The following is a 16,498-nucleotide window of genomic DNA, read 5'->3' on the forward strand; positions in this document are numbered from 1 at the left end:
AAGCGCTTGCCTGTGAAGCCTAAGGACCCTGGTTCGAGGCTCGATTCTCCAGGACCCACGTTAGCCAGATGCACAAGGGGGCTCACGCGTCTGGAATTCGTCTGCAGTGGCTGGAGGCCCTGGCGTGCTCATTCTTTCTCTCTCTCCCTCTCTGTCTCTTTCTCTGTCTGTCACTCTCAAATAAATAAATAAAAATAAACCAAAAAAAAAATTTAAAAAAAAAAGCCACGAATTGCAATGAACACCCATAATCCCAACTTGGAGGAGGCAGAGACAAGAGGATCCATGGGCCTCCTGGCTAGCAAGTCTAGCCTACTTGGTGAATTCCAGGCCACGGAAAGACCCTGTCACAAAAGAGGTGGACAACCACTGAAGACAAAACCTGAGGTTGTCCTCTGATCTCACATGTTCATAAAGATCTACACACACGAGTGCTCACACACATACCAACATGCATGCACAACACACACACACAAACATTGATCAAAATATTCAGAATTAAAGACTTCTCCCACTTCCACTGGAATTCATTACTTTCTTGTTTCTTCTTCTATGACAATGATTTTCTCTAGGTGTGGACATTATTGTGACTTTTCCAAGTGATTGGCCCCAAGAAATGAACCGAGGAGATTTGAAGGACAGCAAGTAAGGAGTATTCTTTAAGCAACGATACCTGTGTGGCAACCCACTGACTTAGTTATCCACAGCAACACTGCAAAGCAAGAGCCACAATCGGTATGAGGTGGCCAGGGCCAGGTAACGAACCCTCCTGGCGGGGGTCACCCGGTGTCGGTGGTTGCCATGGCTCAGCTTCATAGTTGTTATGTGAAGGCAGCTACAGAGGAAATGTAGACAAATGAGAGCACCTGTGTGCCAATTAAAGGTGCAAAAACAGGCTAATGGTCAGCTATGAACTCAAGGTTATAGTATACCTGCAATACTGCAGGAAAAATGCCTTCAAATGTGACTCTGAGTGGGCTGGGAAGATGGCTCGGCTGTTAAAGGCACTGCTTGCAAAGCACAGGTTCAATTCCTCCATCACCCACATAAGCCAGATGCAGAAAGTGGTGCATATCATCTAGCGTTTGTTTGTGGTGGCAAGAGGCTCTGACACCACACACACACACACACACACACACACACACACACACACCCAAATAAATTATTTTTAAAGCTTATAAAGTGTGAGTCTGTGGCACAGGGATCAGTCCACAATAAAGTTAGCACTGAACTCAAGAGTAAGCATTAGAAATTATAAAACAATTTTGACAATGCAATCTTATTTCATTGATTAGAAAATAAAAAATATTAGCTGGGTGTGGTGACGCATGCCTTTAATCCTAGCACTTGGTAGTCAGAGGTAGGAGGATCACTGTGAGCTCAAAGCCACCCTGAGACTACATAGTAAATTCCAGGTCAGCCTGGGCCAGATGAGACCCTACCTTGCAAAAACAAAAATAAATAAATAAATAGAAAATAAACACATTGAAGCTTATTTTCTGAATTAAAAAACCTACATTAAAAAATCTTTGGCTGATGGTTTCAGTCCATAGTCAGTTTGGCTTTGTAGCTTCTTTCCCTCTGTGGTGGAGAAAACACCTAACCTTGTGGTGACCAGAAAGAAGCTAGAGAGGGAGAGAGAGTAAATGCAAGGACAGTGAGTTCCAACATCCCCTTCAAGGACATTCCCCCAATGACCTAACTTCTTTTTTTTAAGGTTTATTTTTATTTATTTATGAGAGAGAGAGAGAGAGAGAGAGAGAGAATGGGCATGCCAGGGTCTCTAGCCACAAAAACCAAACTGCAGACACATGTGCCACCATGTGCATCTGGCTTACATGGGACCTGGAGAATCAAACCTGGGTCCTTAGGCTTCACAGGCAAGTGCCTTAACCACTAAGCCATCTCTCCAGCTCTTTTGTTATTTAAAAAAGAATTTATTTATTTAACTTCTTTCCACTAGACCTCACCCTTAAGGATTCTGTCCCAACAATGCCACAAGCTGCCTGTAAGTTAAGCCTTTAACTTGTAAACCTTTAGGGAACATTCCAGTTCCAAACTATAATAGTCAATGAGCTTTATCCATTTGTTTGCAGCATATGTACAAGCGCATGTGTATGGAGGACAAAGGCGGACATTGGGGATCCTCCTCCATTGTTTTTTTGCCACTTCCCTGAGACAGTCTCACTTGTTTTGTTAAGATATTTTATTTTTATTTATTTATTTGAAAGAGAGAAAGAGGCAGAGAGATAGAGTGAGAGAGAGAGAATGGGTGTGCCAGGGCCCCTAGCCATTGCAAATGAACTCCACATGCATGTGTCACCTTGTGCATCTGGCTTACATGGGAACTGGGGAATCGAACCTGGGTCCTTTGGCTTTGCAGGCAAGTACCTTAACTGCTAAGCCATCCCTCAAGCCCTTTAAAAAATATGTAATTTAATTAATTTATTTTTTTTTTTGAAAGAGAGAAAGAGGCAGAGAGAGAGTGAGAGTGTCTCACTTTTTGATTAAACTGGCTGACCAGTGAGCCGCAGCAATCTTCCTGCCTCTGCCTCCCTCAGTGCTGGATTACATGGATCCTAGGGCTCCACCTCAGGTCCCTATGCAGCAAGCACTCTTGCTATCTCTCTAGGTCCAAGTAAATGAGTTGTGTGTGTGTTGTTGGCTTCTTTTCTTTTCTTTTCTTTTCTTTTCTTTTCTTTTCTTTTCTTTTCTTTTCTTTTCTTTTCTTTCTTTCTTTCTTTTTTTTTTTTTTTTTTTTGAGGTAGGGTCTCACTCTAGCCCAGGCTGACCTGGAATTCAATTTGTTTCAGGGTGGCCTTGAACTCACAGTGATCCTCCTACCTCTCTGCCTCCTGAGTGCTGAGATTAAAGGCGTGTGCCACCATGCCTGGCCAGTAAATGACTTTTAAAAAGCCATCCCTTCCTTCAGTCAGGTAACTGGCAGGCATTAGGACTGGGCGAGCACATCTTCTTTCTCTCCCCAGTGAAACTGAGATGCTGGATCCCAAGACGCAGACTCTGACCATGCAGCCTTCACTTCTGGACAAAAAAGAAAGTTCCAAGGAGCTCTGTGACATGAACTTGAGCTTTTCAGTTCCCCTTCCTTGCTTAGAACCAAGTATCTGTAAGTCTGTCACCTGGCAAGAGGCTCCTTGTGTCCTCAAGGGGCAGCAAAGAAAATCCGAAGGTGAGTTGAACCCTTAATTCCAAGGCAATTTCTTTTAGTCAGCACATACTCATTGTGTATGAAAAGATTGTAAGTGTTAGCGATATATGCTACAGACAGTAAGACAATAAGCATGATACATGATTTATAGATGGAAATACACAGATACTATGGAGGAAGTTACATGGAGGGCTGGCAAGCTGGCTTGGTGTTAAAGGCATTTGCTTGCAAAGCGTGACAGATTAAATTCACCAGACATCCATGTTTAGCCAGATGGGCATTCATTTGCAGTGGCAAGACACCCTGGCAAGCCCTTATACACACATAAACAACACATGCAAACACATATAAATAAATAATATTTTTTTAAGAGATAGAGAGAGAATTAGCATGCTAGGGCCTCAGCCACTGAAATCAAACTTCAGATGTTTCTGTCACCTACTAGGCATGTGCAACCTTGTGCTTGCCTAGCCTTAATGCATCTGGCTTACATGAGATCTGGAGAATAGAACCTAGGTCCTTAGGCTTCGCAGGCAAGCGCCTTAACCGCTAAGCCATCTCTCTAGCCTGAATGATTTTTTAAAAAAGAAATGGAAAATGAGCATTTAAAAAAAGAAATGGGAGCTAGAAAGATGGCTTAGTGGTTAAGGCATTTGCTGGCAAAGCCAAAGGACCCAGGTTTGATTCTCCAGGACCCACATAAGCCAGATGCACAAGAGCGTGTATGCATCTGAAGTTCATTTGCAGTGGCTGAAAGCCCCAACACACCCATTCTCTCTCTCTCTCTCTCTCTCTCTCTCTCTGCCTCATTCCCTCTCTCAAATAAATAAATAAAAATAAAATATTTTTAAAAATCAATGAAAAATAAAAATAAAAGAAATGGAAAAGGGCTGTTATAATGAAATGTTATCATATATAGGATGTCACCAAATTATCTTGTTGTTTTCAAGGTATGGTCTTACTTTAGCCCAAAGTTGACTGGAACTCACTCTGTAGTTTCAGGCTGTCCTTAAATTCGCAGAGGTCCTCCTACCTCTCTGCCTCCCAAGTGCTGGGATTAAAGGCATGTGCCACCACACCTGGCCTGTCAGAGAGTTTTTTTTTTTTTTAAATAGTTCTTTTTTTTGTTCATTTTTTATTTATTTATTTGAGAGTGACAGACACAGAGAGAAAGACAGATAGAGGGGGAGAGAGAGAATGGGCGCGCCAGGGCTTCCAGCCTCTGCAAACGAACTCCAGATGCATGCGCCCCCTTGTGCATCTGGCTAACGTAGGACCTGGGGAACCGAGCCTCGAACCAGGGTCCTTAGGCTTCACAGGCAAGCGCCTAACCGCTAAGCCATCTCTCCAGCCCATGTCAGAGAGTTTTGCTATCATGTCCTAGCTCATAGAGGAAGTCTTCTTGCTGAGTCCTCATTCAGTGCTGAGGGAACGAGCTTCCTCAGGCTTGTTTCACAAGGGCACTAACCCTGCTCCTGAGGGTTCCAGCTCCCTAAATTCCATCTCTTTGGGAACTGAGATTTCATCTGAAGCTGTTGGGGTACACAGACATTCAGAATACAGCACGTAGCTGGAGATTTGAAAAGAGGGCAAGGAGGGACATTAAAACGTGACTAAAGCAAAGGACTGAACAATAAGAGGGACTGATCAGTGAGATGTATGTCAGCGAAGAGTGTTCAGGGAAGGCTGGTGATGGAGCTCCGGCGCAGAGTGCTTGCCTAGCATGCACAAAGCCTCCACTTCCAACCTCAGCGCTGCAGAAGCCAGGCGGTGGCGCATGCCTCGTAATCCTCCACACTTGGGAAGATCAGAAGACCAAGGTCATCCCTTACCACACAGGGAGGTCTAAATGAGATTTTGTCTCAAAACAAACAGAACAAGCTGGCATTGTCATGGCTTTAATCCCAGCACTCGGAAGACAGATATAGGAGGATTGCAGTGAGCTCAAGGCCACCCTGAGACTACATAATGAATTCCAGGTCAGCCTGGGCTAGAGTCTTACCTTAATGCTCTCTCTTAAAAAAAGAAAAAGAAAGAAAAGAACAACAGAACAAAACAATTCATAAACACAACACTAACCCCTTCTACTGGTTGTGGCCCAAAGTCTTGGGATCATTCCACACCCACCTCCATGTACATTATAAATGGAAAGCTTCAAGTATTTTTATGTAGTTAGTTGCAAGTAAAGAGAGAAAGAGAATGAGTGTGCTGGGGCATGTACCCTACTGCAAAGGAGTTCTAGATGCATATGCCACTCTGTGCATCTGGCTTTCTGTGAGTACTCGGGAATTGAACTCTGGTTATTAGCTTTTGCAGGCAAGCACCTTAACCGGTGAGCCATCTCTCCAGCCCCTAAAGGAAGTTTGTTTTCAACCACTTTCCTATAAATCTTAGCTTGTAGATTGGTCCATCCCCAAACTCTGTCCACTCTAAGATTGTCCACTTATTTTTTTTTCTTGTTCTAGAGTTTTCCAGCTCTGATGTGAGACACAGTAGTGGAAGAATTGAGGTAAGATCAGCTGTGGCATTTCTTTTACTTTAGAATAATAATTATAATAATAATAAACAAAGAACTTTGGTCATTAGAGACAAACTCCATCAAACAATTCAGAACCAAATCTTCAGCAATGATGTCATGGAAAAACGACAACTCCGGCCAGGTGTGGTGGCACTACTACTGGAGAAGCAATGTCGCCACCATCACCACCACCACATGAGTCACAGGTTATGGAGTAGCAAATTGTTCCCTGAGAAAGGTATGCCTCGTGGGTTGCTTTTCTGGGCTGTTTCTTGCTCCCTATATAATGAAATAAACCTCTCAGCTCTCTCTCACTAGACTGTTTTGAACCTATTTAGAAATCTGGTAATCTCCACCCATTTCCTTACCCTACTGGTGGAAAGTTTTTTTCTTACTTGTCTAATTTCTAAATGCATTTTCATTTAATTATTCGCAAGCGCAGAGCAAGAGAAAAGTAAGAGAGAAAATACGGGCAGCCAGGGCCTCTTGCTGCTTCAAGTGATTCCAGATGCATGCAACACTGTGAATTTGGCTTTACCTGAGTACTGAGGAATCAAGTCTAGGCCAAAAGGCTCTGCAAGCAAGTGCCTTTAACCACAGAGCCTCCCTAGCCCTTAGTTGTCTAATTTATAAGTAAAGCTTTTGGTAAGATACTTTTTTTTTTCTTTCTAGTTTTCTCAAGTGTGCATTCACATTGAAGGGTGCTTTTATTTTATTTATTTATTTATTTTTATTTAGAGAGAGCAAGAGAGAGGGAGGGAGAGAGAGAGAATTGGCACGACAAGGCTTCAGCCCTGAAGGGTGTTTTTGGGTTTTTTTTTTTTGGTTTTTCGAGGTAGGGTCTCCCTCTAGCCCAGGCTGACCTGGAATTCACAATGGAGTCTCAGGGTGGCTTTGAATTTACTGCAATCCTACCTCTGCCCCCCAAGTGCTGGGATTAAAGGCGTGCACCACCACGCCTGGCTTGAAGGATGTTTGTAAAAGGAACTTTTAATAATTTTTTAAAAAATATTTTATTTTTATTTATTTATTTTGCAGAGAAAGAGTGAGGGAGGGAGAGAGAGAGAAAGAGAGAGACAGAGAGAGAGGGAGAATGGACACGCCAGGGCCTTTAGCCACTGCAAATGCACTCCAGACATGTGTAGCTGGTTTACGTGAGTCCTGGGGAATCGAACCAGGATCCTTTGGTTTTGCAGGCAAACACCTTAACTGCTAAGCCATCCCTCCAGCCCAAAAGGAACGTTTTAAATAGCTGTCATTAGAGATATGTATAAGTGCTTGGAGAATCTTCCTTTATTTCCTGTTTTTCAGAAGGGGGGAGAATGTCCAGACATTCAAATTGGGGGGCTGTGCTGAGTTTCCATGTTCAGTTCCTTTTCCTTACTGCATACACCTGGCTGGGATAAGATGAAAAGAACCGTCCTCTCGTGAGGTCTCACCCTGCATGAGGAGCTATAGGCAGCTGCCTGGACAAGAGAGACAACATAGTGAATTCCAGGTCAGCCTGGACTAGAGCAAAACCCTACTTCGAAAAACAAAACAAAACAGAAAGTTACATCATTCAACTACTATTCATGATCTACGCTCACAAATATTCTGATATATTTAGATATTAATTTTGGATACATAGGGAAAGGCCACAATGAAAAAAGGCATCCACATAGAGACTTTATAGTTTAGTGGGCCCGAGTTGAACGGTACACTTTGGCTTACAGTGACCCCTACAGGTTACCAAGCGTAAAAAGGAGCTGAGATTGAAAACAGAAAGAGAATAAAGGGTGCTAATTTTCACTTCAGCAAAACAACAATGAACATTTTTGATCCAGATGCAACTCTGAGCTCATCAGTAATGGAATGGTCATTGTTAAAGTATATATGTAGCAGCAAATTTCAGTTGTTCATAGAGGGTTTCAAAAAATTTAACTGAGGGTTGGAGAGATGGCTCAGAGGTCAGTGCCCTTGCCTGTGAAGCCTAAGGACTCATGTTCGACTCTCCAGATCTCACATAAGCTAGATGCACAAGGTGTCACAAGCACGCAAGGTGGCACATGTGTACAACGTGGCACATGCATCTGGAGTTTGATTATAGTGGCTGGAGGCCCTGGCATGCCAATTCTCTCTCTCTCATTTAAAAAAAAAAAAAAAGATCTGGGCACGGTGGAACACGCCTTTAATTCCAGCACTTGGGAGGTAGAGGTATGAGGATCGCTCGTGAGTTCGAGGCCACCCTGAGACTACCTAGTGAATTCCAGGTCAGCGTGGGCTAGAGTGAAACCCTACCTCAAAAAACCAAAAAAAAAAGAACAAAAAAAGTTTAACTGGAGCCAGGCATGGTGGTGCACGCCTTTAATCCCAGCACTTGGGAAGCAGAGGTAGGATAACTGCTGTGAGTTCAAGGCCAGCCTGGGACTGCAGTGTGAGTTCCAGATCAGCCTGAGCTAGAATGAGACCTTACCCTGAAAAAACAAACAAAAACGTTTAACTCAATCCTATGGAAACTAAAAAGAAAAAAAAGATGAGAAATGAAATGTTTGTACCTTAAGTTTTCAATATTTATATTGTATAGCCCTAATTTGAAAATGTTTAGCCATAGTTTATTGGCCTTTTGGTTAAGATCATGTGAAAATGTTTAGTGATGAGTCTCCTTAGGTAATTTTAGATTTTTTTCTTTTTAAAAATATTTTATTTTTATTTATTTGACAGAGAGAGAGAGAGAGAGAGAGAGAGAGAGAATGGGCATGCCAGGGCCTTCAGCCACTGAAAATGAACTCCAGATGTGTGTGCCCCCTTATGCATCTGGCTAATGTGGGTCCTGGGGAATCGAACCTGGGTCCTTTGGCTTTGCAGGCAAGCACCTTAACAGCTAAGCCATCCCTACAGCCCTTCTTTCTTTTTTTGCATGATAGGGCCTTGGGCTGGTGGGATGGCTTAGTGGCTAAAGGCGCATGCTCACAAAGCTGGTCAGGGCTTGATCCCCATCACTTATGTACAGTCAAATATACAGCACTGCCCATGGGTCTAGAATTTATTTGCAGCAGCAAGAGACCCTAGTGTGCCCTTATTCATTCACTCATTCATTCTCTGTCAATAAATAAATAAATTTTATATACATATGCATATGTGTATATATATATATAGGTATTTTGTTTTTGTTTTTGTTTTAGGTAGGAACTCACTCTAGCCCAGGCAGAACTGAAACTTACTCTGCAGCTCCAGGCTGACATAGAATTCACAGTGATCCTCCTATATCAGCCTCCCAAGTGCTGGGATTAAAAGCATGTGGAAAAAGCTTTTTAAAAGGGGGGTATGGTCTCTGGTAGCCTAAGCTGGCCTAGAACTCACTATATACTTGAAGATGACCTTAAGTCTGCCTTCACCTTCCAAGTATTGAGATTGTAGGTGTGTGCCACCATGCCCAATTAATAAGGTGCTGGGGATTGAACCCAGAGCATTATATGTGCTAGACAGGCACTCTACCAACTGGGCTATATCCCCAGCTCCAGACCTCAGTGTTAACAACTGTAGCCAGGTGTGGTGGCGCATGCCTGTGATCCTAGCACTTGGAAGGCAGAGGCATGAACATCAGAAGTTCAAGGCAAACCATAGCTCCATAGTGAATCCATCCTGAGCTGTATGGGACCCTGGCTTCAAAACACTTCAAAGCTATGGGAGCCGCCAGGCAGGTGATGTGACGCTCAGCAGTCAAGCACTGACGCGTCACACACAAGGCTCTGGGTTTGGCTGGAGACATGTGGTCTTCAAGGTAGCAGTGGCACACTTTCAAGGCCTTTCTTCACAGCACATTAGCACCCGAAACAGGCTGGCGTTAGTCAGTTGACATGGTTCTTTTTTTTTTTTAATTTATTGGTTTGAGAGAGACAGACACAGAGAGAAAGACAGATAGAGGGAGAGAGAGAGAATGGGCGTGCCAGGGCTTCCAGCCTCTGCAAACGAACTCCAGACGCGTGCGCCCCTTGTGCATCTGGCTAACGTGGGACCTGGGGAACCGAGCCTCGAACCGGGGTCCTTAGGCTTCACAGGCAAGCGCTTAACCGCTAAGCCATCTCTCCAGCCCGACATCGTTCTTGAGAATGTTCCTTCAGTCACTGATTCCCTCACTCTTCTTTCAGTTCCCTTTGCCTCAGCTGTCAGCCTTGCGGGTGAGATCAAGTCTCCGGTTCCCTGGAGAGAGAGAAGGAAGAATGGCAGGCCTCACAGCTTTGGTGCCTCAGCTCTCTGAGCCTCTTAGTCAACCGGCTGAGTTTGGTCCATCAAACCTGCATCCGGAAGCCACACTGAAGGGATGGGTAGACCCAGCGCTGGGGTTTTCTGAGAGTTCCATTTGGTCCAGAAACATGTGCTCTTTTCGTAAGGCGGACCATCACAGGCAACCCGTGGAAGTGGAGGGGAATTGGAAATCCAAGGAAGCAGAAGGACAGAACAAGATAGAAATTCCCCATTTTGGAAAGGGGCCGTCTTCGGTTTCCTTTGAGCATTCTGAGGAAGGTTACACTCCTACAGAAAGGGGCAAGCACACTGAATGCCACTTCAGTGAAGTGAGACAAGCTGATGAGAACCTCCGATGTCTTTCACTGAGACAACAAGAGGGTTCAAAATCAGGGCAGTCTGAACAAGACCCAGAAATTACAAGCACCATCCCAGGCATGCTCCCAGCATCCCAGCCCACAGGAAGACCCACAGATAAGGAGAAGGAGACCCCACACGAGAAAGATTTGCAAGCAGAACAAAACTCACTGCTCAGAGCTGAAGCAATGGAACCCCACGCTATTCCAGAAGAGCTTACTGATCTTAAAAGCATGTCTGATGGTCTCATTGAGAAGCTCCCAGAAAGGCATAGCAACATGGACACAAGCATAAAAACAACAGCAGCAGAAGCAAACAAAACAGAAATGAATGAGATATTGCCACTTGTCCGTATCACGTTCCTTGGGGATGGAACACCCAAGGAACCAGCTCCTGCTAAACCAAGCCTCCAGAAGAGAAAAAATATGCTTCATAACAATAGTTTCAACATACTTGCACACCAAGAAAATGACAAGTGTCACATAAATACCCACAGAATCAAGTTGGATCCAAGAACCAAGACCAACGACAGGAGCCCTCCAAATTTCCTGCTTTCCATCCCAGCTTTCATTAAGCCCAGTGTGCATAAATTGAGCACAAAAACTCAAGTTTTCCCTGCTTTGGCGCTTGCTGATCCCAGGCCTTGGCAGTCATCTAAGCTTCCAAAGCAAATGCCACAGGTAGAAAACAAACCATCAACTTCCAGGACTCAGAAACCCAAAAAGCAGTCACTCCCTTGCATCTGTGAAAATACAGGCATAAAAAAGGCATACGTCCCTCTCTCTGAGGAAACAACGAAACCTAGGCCACATTACCTGGACCTTAAGTATAGTGACATGTTCCAAGAAATCAATTCAACCGCTAATGGGCCAGGCATCTATGAGATGTTTGGAACCCCTGTTTATTGTCGCATGCGAGAGGCCAAACAACATGAACTCAGACTCTACCGTGAGGTTTGCTCAGCTCCATCAGGCAGGTGTGTCACCAGTAAATGTCGATCTTCACATGGTGACAGGAGCAGCAATAGCAGAACAAGACTGTCTCAGAAACGGTCACATATGAAACCCAAAAAGCCTTTGCTTGCCCTCAAGCAAAAGCAAAAAGGTTTAATTCCTAAAGAAATGGGTTGCAAGGCTAGAGAGAGTGACATAAAAGGTGTTGAAAATGGGGGTGGAAGTTCACAACCAGAATGGCAGATAAAACCCCCAGGAAATGACTTTCTATCTTCAAGAGATGATGCCCAGCCTGAAAACTTGACCCAGACTCCTGAGCAGTCCTGGGAACAGAGAGACTTCCTCCCTGTTTCTGATCTCTCCATAGTTGAGGAAATCTTCATGGAAGACTCTCTCGAGGAAAGAGAACATCCTAACAATCACATGCTCACCACCAGGCTCAGAGATCTACAAGAACGTGCAGAGCGACATCACCAGAACCCTCCAAAAAACAGCTGGGCTGTGCCCAGTGAGAATCCAAGCACCCACGTATTACAAGAAAAGGAGAACACAGCTTCTCTTGATAAAATAAATGTCAGTCCAATGTTAATGAATTACCTAGAGTTTGATTGTGTTTCAGATAAGTCTCAAACCTTTGCGAGTGCTCCGAGTTGGAGCAGTCCTTCCTCAGCCGATCAACACTGGGCCCGTTCTCTGGATCAGGACAGTTTAGAAAACACATCAATCTCATACCACACCCTTGGAAAAACTCCCCATGATACAGATTCGATTTCCCCAGAAATCCTAGACTTGGTAAAGCATGAAGAACTGACAGATGAGTTACTGGGTTGTTTAGCTGCAGAACTATTAGCTCTTGATGAGAAAGATAACAGCTCTTGCCAAATCCTGGCAGGCGAGGCAGATCCTGAAAGCCTTGATCTTTTCTGCAGTAGGAGAGCAAACACTGTCAAAGAATTGGGCTGGGAGACGACAGACATCAAGCTACAGGTTGGTCAATTAATAGTTTACAGCAATAATTAGGCACAGATATATTGGGGTGGGAAGGACCTCAGAGACAATTAGGTTCAAACAAGGAATTATTAATCCCAAACAATTAATTATCTTCTAGGTCTCATTTGTGTGTAAGTTTGAAGTCCAGGCAGAGTCTTGCTCTAGCCCAGGCTGACCTGGAATTCACTGTGTAGTCTCAGGGTGGCCTCAAACACTCCACCATCTTCCTACTTCTGCCTTCCAAGTGCTGGGATTAAAGGCGTAAACTACTACACCTGGCTTTTCTTTAATATTTTTACTTATTTATTTGCAAGGAGAGAGAGAATGGGCATGCCAAGGCCTCTTTCTACTGCAACCAAACTCTATATGCATGTGCCACTTTGTTCATCTGGCAATACGTTGGTACTAGAGAATTAAACTCATGCCAGCAGGCTTTGCAAGTTCGCCCCTATACCTGCTGAGCCATCTTCCCAAACCCTATGATGTTTCACTTGTGTTGTCTTCAGGAATTTATCTAGCTTTACAAACTGCCTTGAAAGCACATGAAGTAAATTAATAAAGCAAAAGTATGTGTTTAGGTAGGTCAGTATTTTGTTCAGTGATGACAGTTTCAATCAACAGTAAATAATTTTCCGTGGTCAGCAGAGATGGTTGGTTACCTGCAAAGCCTTGAAAGCAAGCATGTGTCAGTTATGAAGTTAATGCTTAAGAACTGCACAATTGGGCTACAAACAACATCATAGCCAGGTGTGGTGGCACACACCTTTAATCCCAGCATTCTGGCACTCACTCTATAGCCTTAAATTGGCCTCAAACTCACAGCAATCCTCCTCTTACCTCTGCCTCTCAAATGCTAGAATTAAGGGCATGTGCCACCATGCCCAGCTAGGTGTTTGTTTTTTTTAATGCATGCATGTGTGTGTGTGTGTGTGTGTGTGTGTGTGTGTGTGTGTGTGTGTGTATGCATGCATATGTATATGCATGTGTGTGGAAGCCAGAGGTCAACGGTTACTCTCATCTTACTCTCAGTTACTCTCCATCTTACTCTATTTAAAAATTTTTATTTTATTTATTTGAGAGAGAAAGTGAGAAATAGGCAGGTTCAGAGAGAGAGAGTGATCAAGCGAGCAAGAGAGAGAATGGGCCTACCAGGGCCGCCAGCTGCTGCAAACAAATTCCAGATGCATGTATCCTCTTGTGCATCTGGCTTACGTGGTTCCTGGGGAATTGAACCTGGGTCTTTTGGCTTTGCAGGAAAGTGCTTTAACCACTAGACCATCTCTCTAGCTCTCCATCATACTTTTAACTTTGTGTTGTTATTGTTTATTCTTATTTATTTGAGTGCGACAGAGAGAGAAAGAGGCAGAGAGAGAGAGAGAGAGAGAGAGAGAGAGAGAGGGAGAGAATGGACACATCAGGGCCTCCAGCCACTGCAAACAAACTCCAGATGCGTGTGCCCCTTGTGCATCTGGCTAACGTGGGTCCTGGGAAATCGAGCCTCGAACTGGAGTCCTTAGGCTTCATAGGCAAGCACTTAACCACTAAGCCATCTCTCAGCTATCATACTTTTAAAGTGATTTAATTTATTTGTGAGCAGACAGAGAGACAGACTGAGTATGAGCCTGCCAGAACCTCTTGCCACTATAAATGAACTCAAGATGGATGGGAACTGGGGAATTGAACCCAGGTCAACAGGCTTTGCAAGCAGGCACATTTAGCTGCTGAGCTATCTCCCCAGCCCTCCATCCTACTTTTTGTGACAAGAACTTTCACTGAACTCAGAGCTCATCAATTAGGCTAGATTAGTTAGCTAACAGACCCATAGGGACGCACCTTCTGTAACCACCTACCAATGGCTGGGTTTTTAATGTGGGTGTTGGACATTAACCTCTGATCCCCATGCTTGCATAGAAAACACTTTACCCACCAAGCTATCTCTACAGCCCAACAGGTACATTTGAAAGAAAAACTACTGGGCTGGAGAGATGGCTTAGTGGTTAAGGTGCTTGCCTACAAAGTCAAAGGACCCAGGTTCAATTCCCCAGGACACACATAAGCCAGATGCACATGGTGGTGCATGTTTTTGGAGTTTGTTTGCAGTGGCTAAAGGCCCTTGTGTGCCCATTCTCGCTCTCTGCCTCTCTTTTTCTCTCTCAAATAAAATAAATTTTAAAAAAGAAAGACTACTGTACTCCCTTCCCTGTCTCTCCATCCCTACAACTCAGAGTTTAATGGTGATTTTTTTCTGTCTCATTTTCTCAGAGGTATAGTAGTGGGTTCAGGATATATGACAGAGATGAGAAATTTTCTAACACAGATGAAAAGAAGACATTTTCTGAAAAGAGCTTAAAACACGAAGAAGCTATCTTGTGGACCAAGGGCGAGATCCTTGGGAAGGGAGCCTATGGCACAGTAAGTTGACCTGGCCCTTGATGCCTGGACTCTCCATCCTCTCTGCCCTGGTCTTCCCTTCCATCTTCCTTGCAGCCTCTTCCTGCCCTCTTACCTAGCCCTCCTTTAGCCAGAAGTAGAAGGCCCAACCCACACTGGCTTCAGGGGAAGATGGTCCTTGCCTTTTGCAGCTGAAAGGGGGTGGAGTTGATCTGCGGTTGGCTGAACTATGTCCTTGGGATTTGGTCTCTCACCATCAGTCTGGATCTTGCCCTTGGCTCTCATTATTCCTTGCTGAAGCCCCACAGGAAAGAAATCTGGTCTTTCCCTAGTTCAAAATGAGACTGCAAGTTGTGAGAATCATTGCTGGGGGTACTGAACCAAATGCTATTCCTTGTGTTTTATGGATCATTTCATGAAAGACCCTTTAATATCTTGGTAACCTACATACATGGTTAAAGAAAAGGCTGACCCATAAACATGGACTCTACAGACTTTCGTTGGGGACATTTTAGGACTCGGTGAGGTGGGGTGACACAAACCCTTTGAGACCCCGTCCCCGTCATAGGGACCGCTGTTGGGACCTGTCTCCTTCTCTGTCTGGGAGCTTTTCATCTCTAGCCCCAACCAGCACCTGATGTCAGCAGTGTGTTATCTTGGCGTAGCACATGAGGAAGATCATACAATGGCTGGGTGGGCTTTTGGGAGATGAAGGCAGGAGGAATGAGAGTTCAAAGTCATCTTTGGTTACATAATGAGTTTGAGGCCAGACCGGGCTACATGAGACCCTTGATCAACAACAACAACCCAAACAAAAACCAAACAGGGTGAGGAGAAGGCTCAGTGGTTAAAGGCATTTGCTCTGCAAGTCTGCCAACTGGAGTTCAGATCCCCAGTGCTCACATGAAGCTGGAAGCAATGTGGTGCATGCCAGTCTGTTATTCCAATGCCCCAAGGCATGGGCAAGCCAAGTAAGGCGATCTAGTCTGGCCGTCACAGCAGCAAACAATAGGAGACTTTGTCTCAAAACATGTGGAAGGAGAGGACCAACACCCTGAAGTTGTCCACTGACCTCTACACAGGTGCCATGACATGCATGCACCCATATACCACACATACAAAATACACATACACATGCAAAAAATAACTTTAAAAAAAGGATCAAGAGTGGTGATGCATACCTTTAATCTCAACACTTGGAAGGCAGAGGTAGGAGGATCACTGTGACTTTGAGGCCCACCTGGGACCACAGAGTGATAGCCTACCTTGAAAAAACAAAACAACAACAAAGAATAATAATAGACAAAACAAGCATCATACAACAACTCAAAAATGTGGCAAAAAGTTTTCATATGGCAGCTGGCCATGGTGGCGCATGCCTTTAATTCTAGCTCTTGGGAGGCTGAGGTATGAGGATCGCTGTGAGTTTGAAGCCAGCCTGGGACTACAGAATGAGGTCCAGGCCAACCTTGGCTAGAGTGAGATCCTACCTCAAAACCTGCCACAAAAAATAGCATCTATCTATCCATCTATATACATATGGCTTGTGAATGATGAAGCCAGAATTGCTTTCCTTATAAAAATCATTTATTTAGACATTTTCATACATGGATATACTGTATTTTGATCATATGCACCCCATTACTCTCATTTCCCTCTATTTTCCCCTGTCTATACCTGTGAAACTCCTTCCTCTTCTCAAATAGTACCTCTCCTACTTGATTTTTTGTATTAAATATTTATTTATTTGTGAGGAGAGAGAGAACAAGCACACCAGGACCTGTAGTTCTTGCAAAGAACTCCAGGTGCAGGTTCCCTTTTGTGCATCTGGCTTTACGTGGGCACTAAGGAATCGAACCCAGGTGTTAGGCTTTGCAGACAAGTGCCTTAACC

General features: G+C 44.2%; 1 protein-coding gene across 1 annotated transcript in view; it reads left to right on the forward strand.

Moving 5' to 3' along the window:
• Map3k19 (mitogen-activated protein kinase kinase kinase 19) overlaps positions 1-16,498 on the forward strand; it is a 50,601-nt gene that overhangs the window by 29,618 nt on the left and 4,485 nt on the right. Inside the window, exons 8-12 of the mRNA XM_045150595.1 lie at positions 573-645; positions 2,988-3,190; positions 5,635-5,678; positions 9,818-12,211; positions 14,477-14,626. Of these exons, the coding sequence (XP_045006530.1) occupies positions 573-645; positions 2,988-3,190; positions 5,635-5,678; positions 9,818-12,211; positions 14,477-14,626 (2,864 nt within the window). The remainder of the gene's footprint in view (positions 1-572; positions 646-2,987; positions 3,191-5,634; positions 5,679-9,817; positions 12,212-14,476; positions 14,627-16,498) is intronic.

The sequence above is a fragment of the Jaculus jaculus genome, chromosome 5 (genome assembly GCF_020740685.1).
Source record: "Jaculus jaculus isolate mJacJac1 chromosome 5, mJacJac1.mat.Y.cur, whole genome shotgun sequence".
Classification (NCBI taxonomy): Eukaryota; Metazoa; Chordata; class Mammalia; order Rodentia; family Dipodidae; genus Jaculus; species Jaculus jaculus.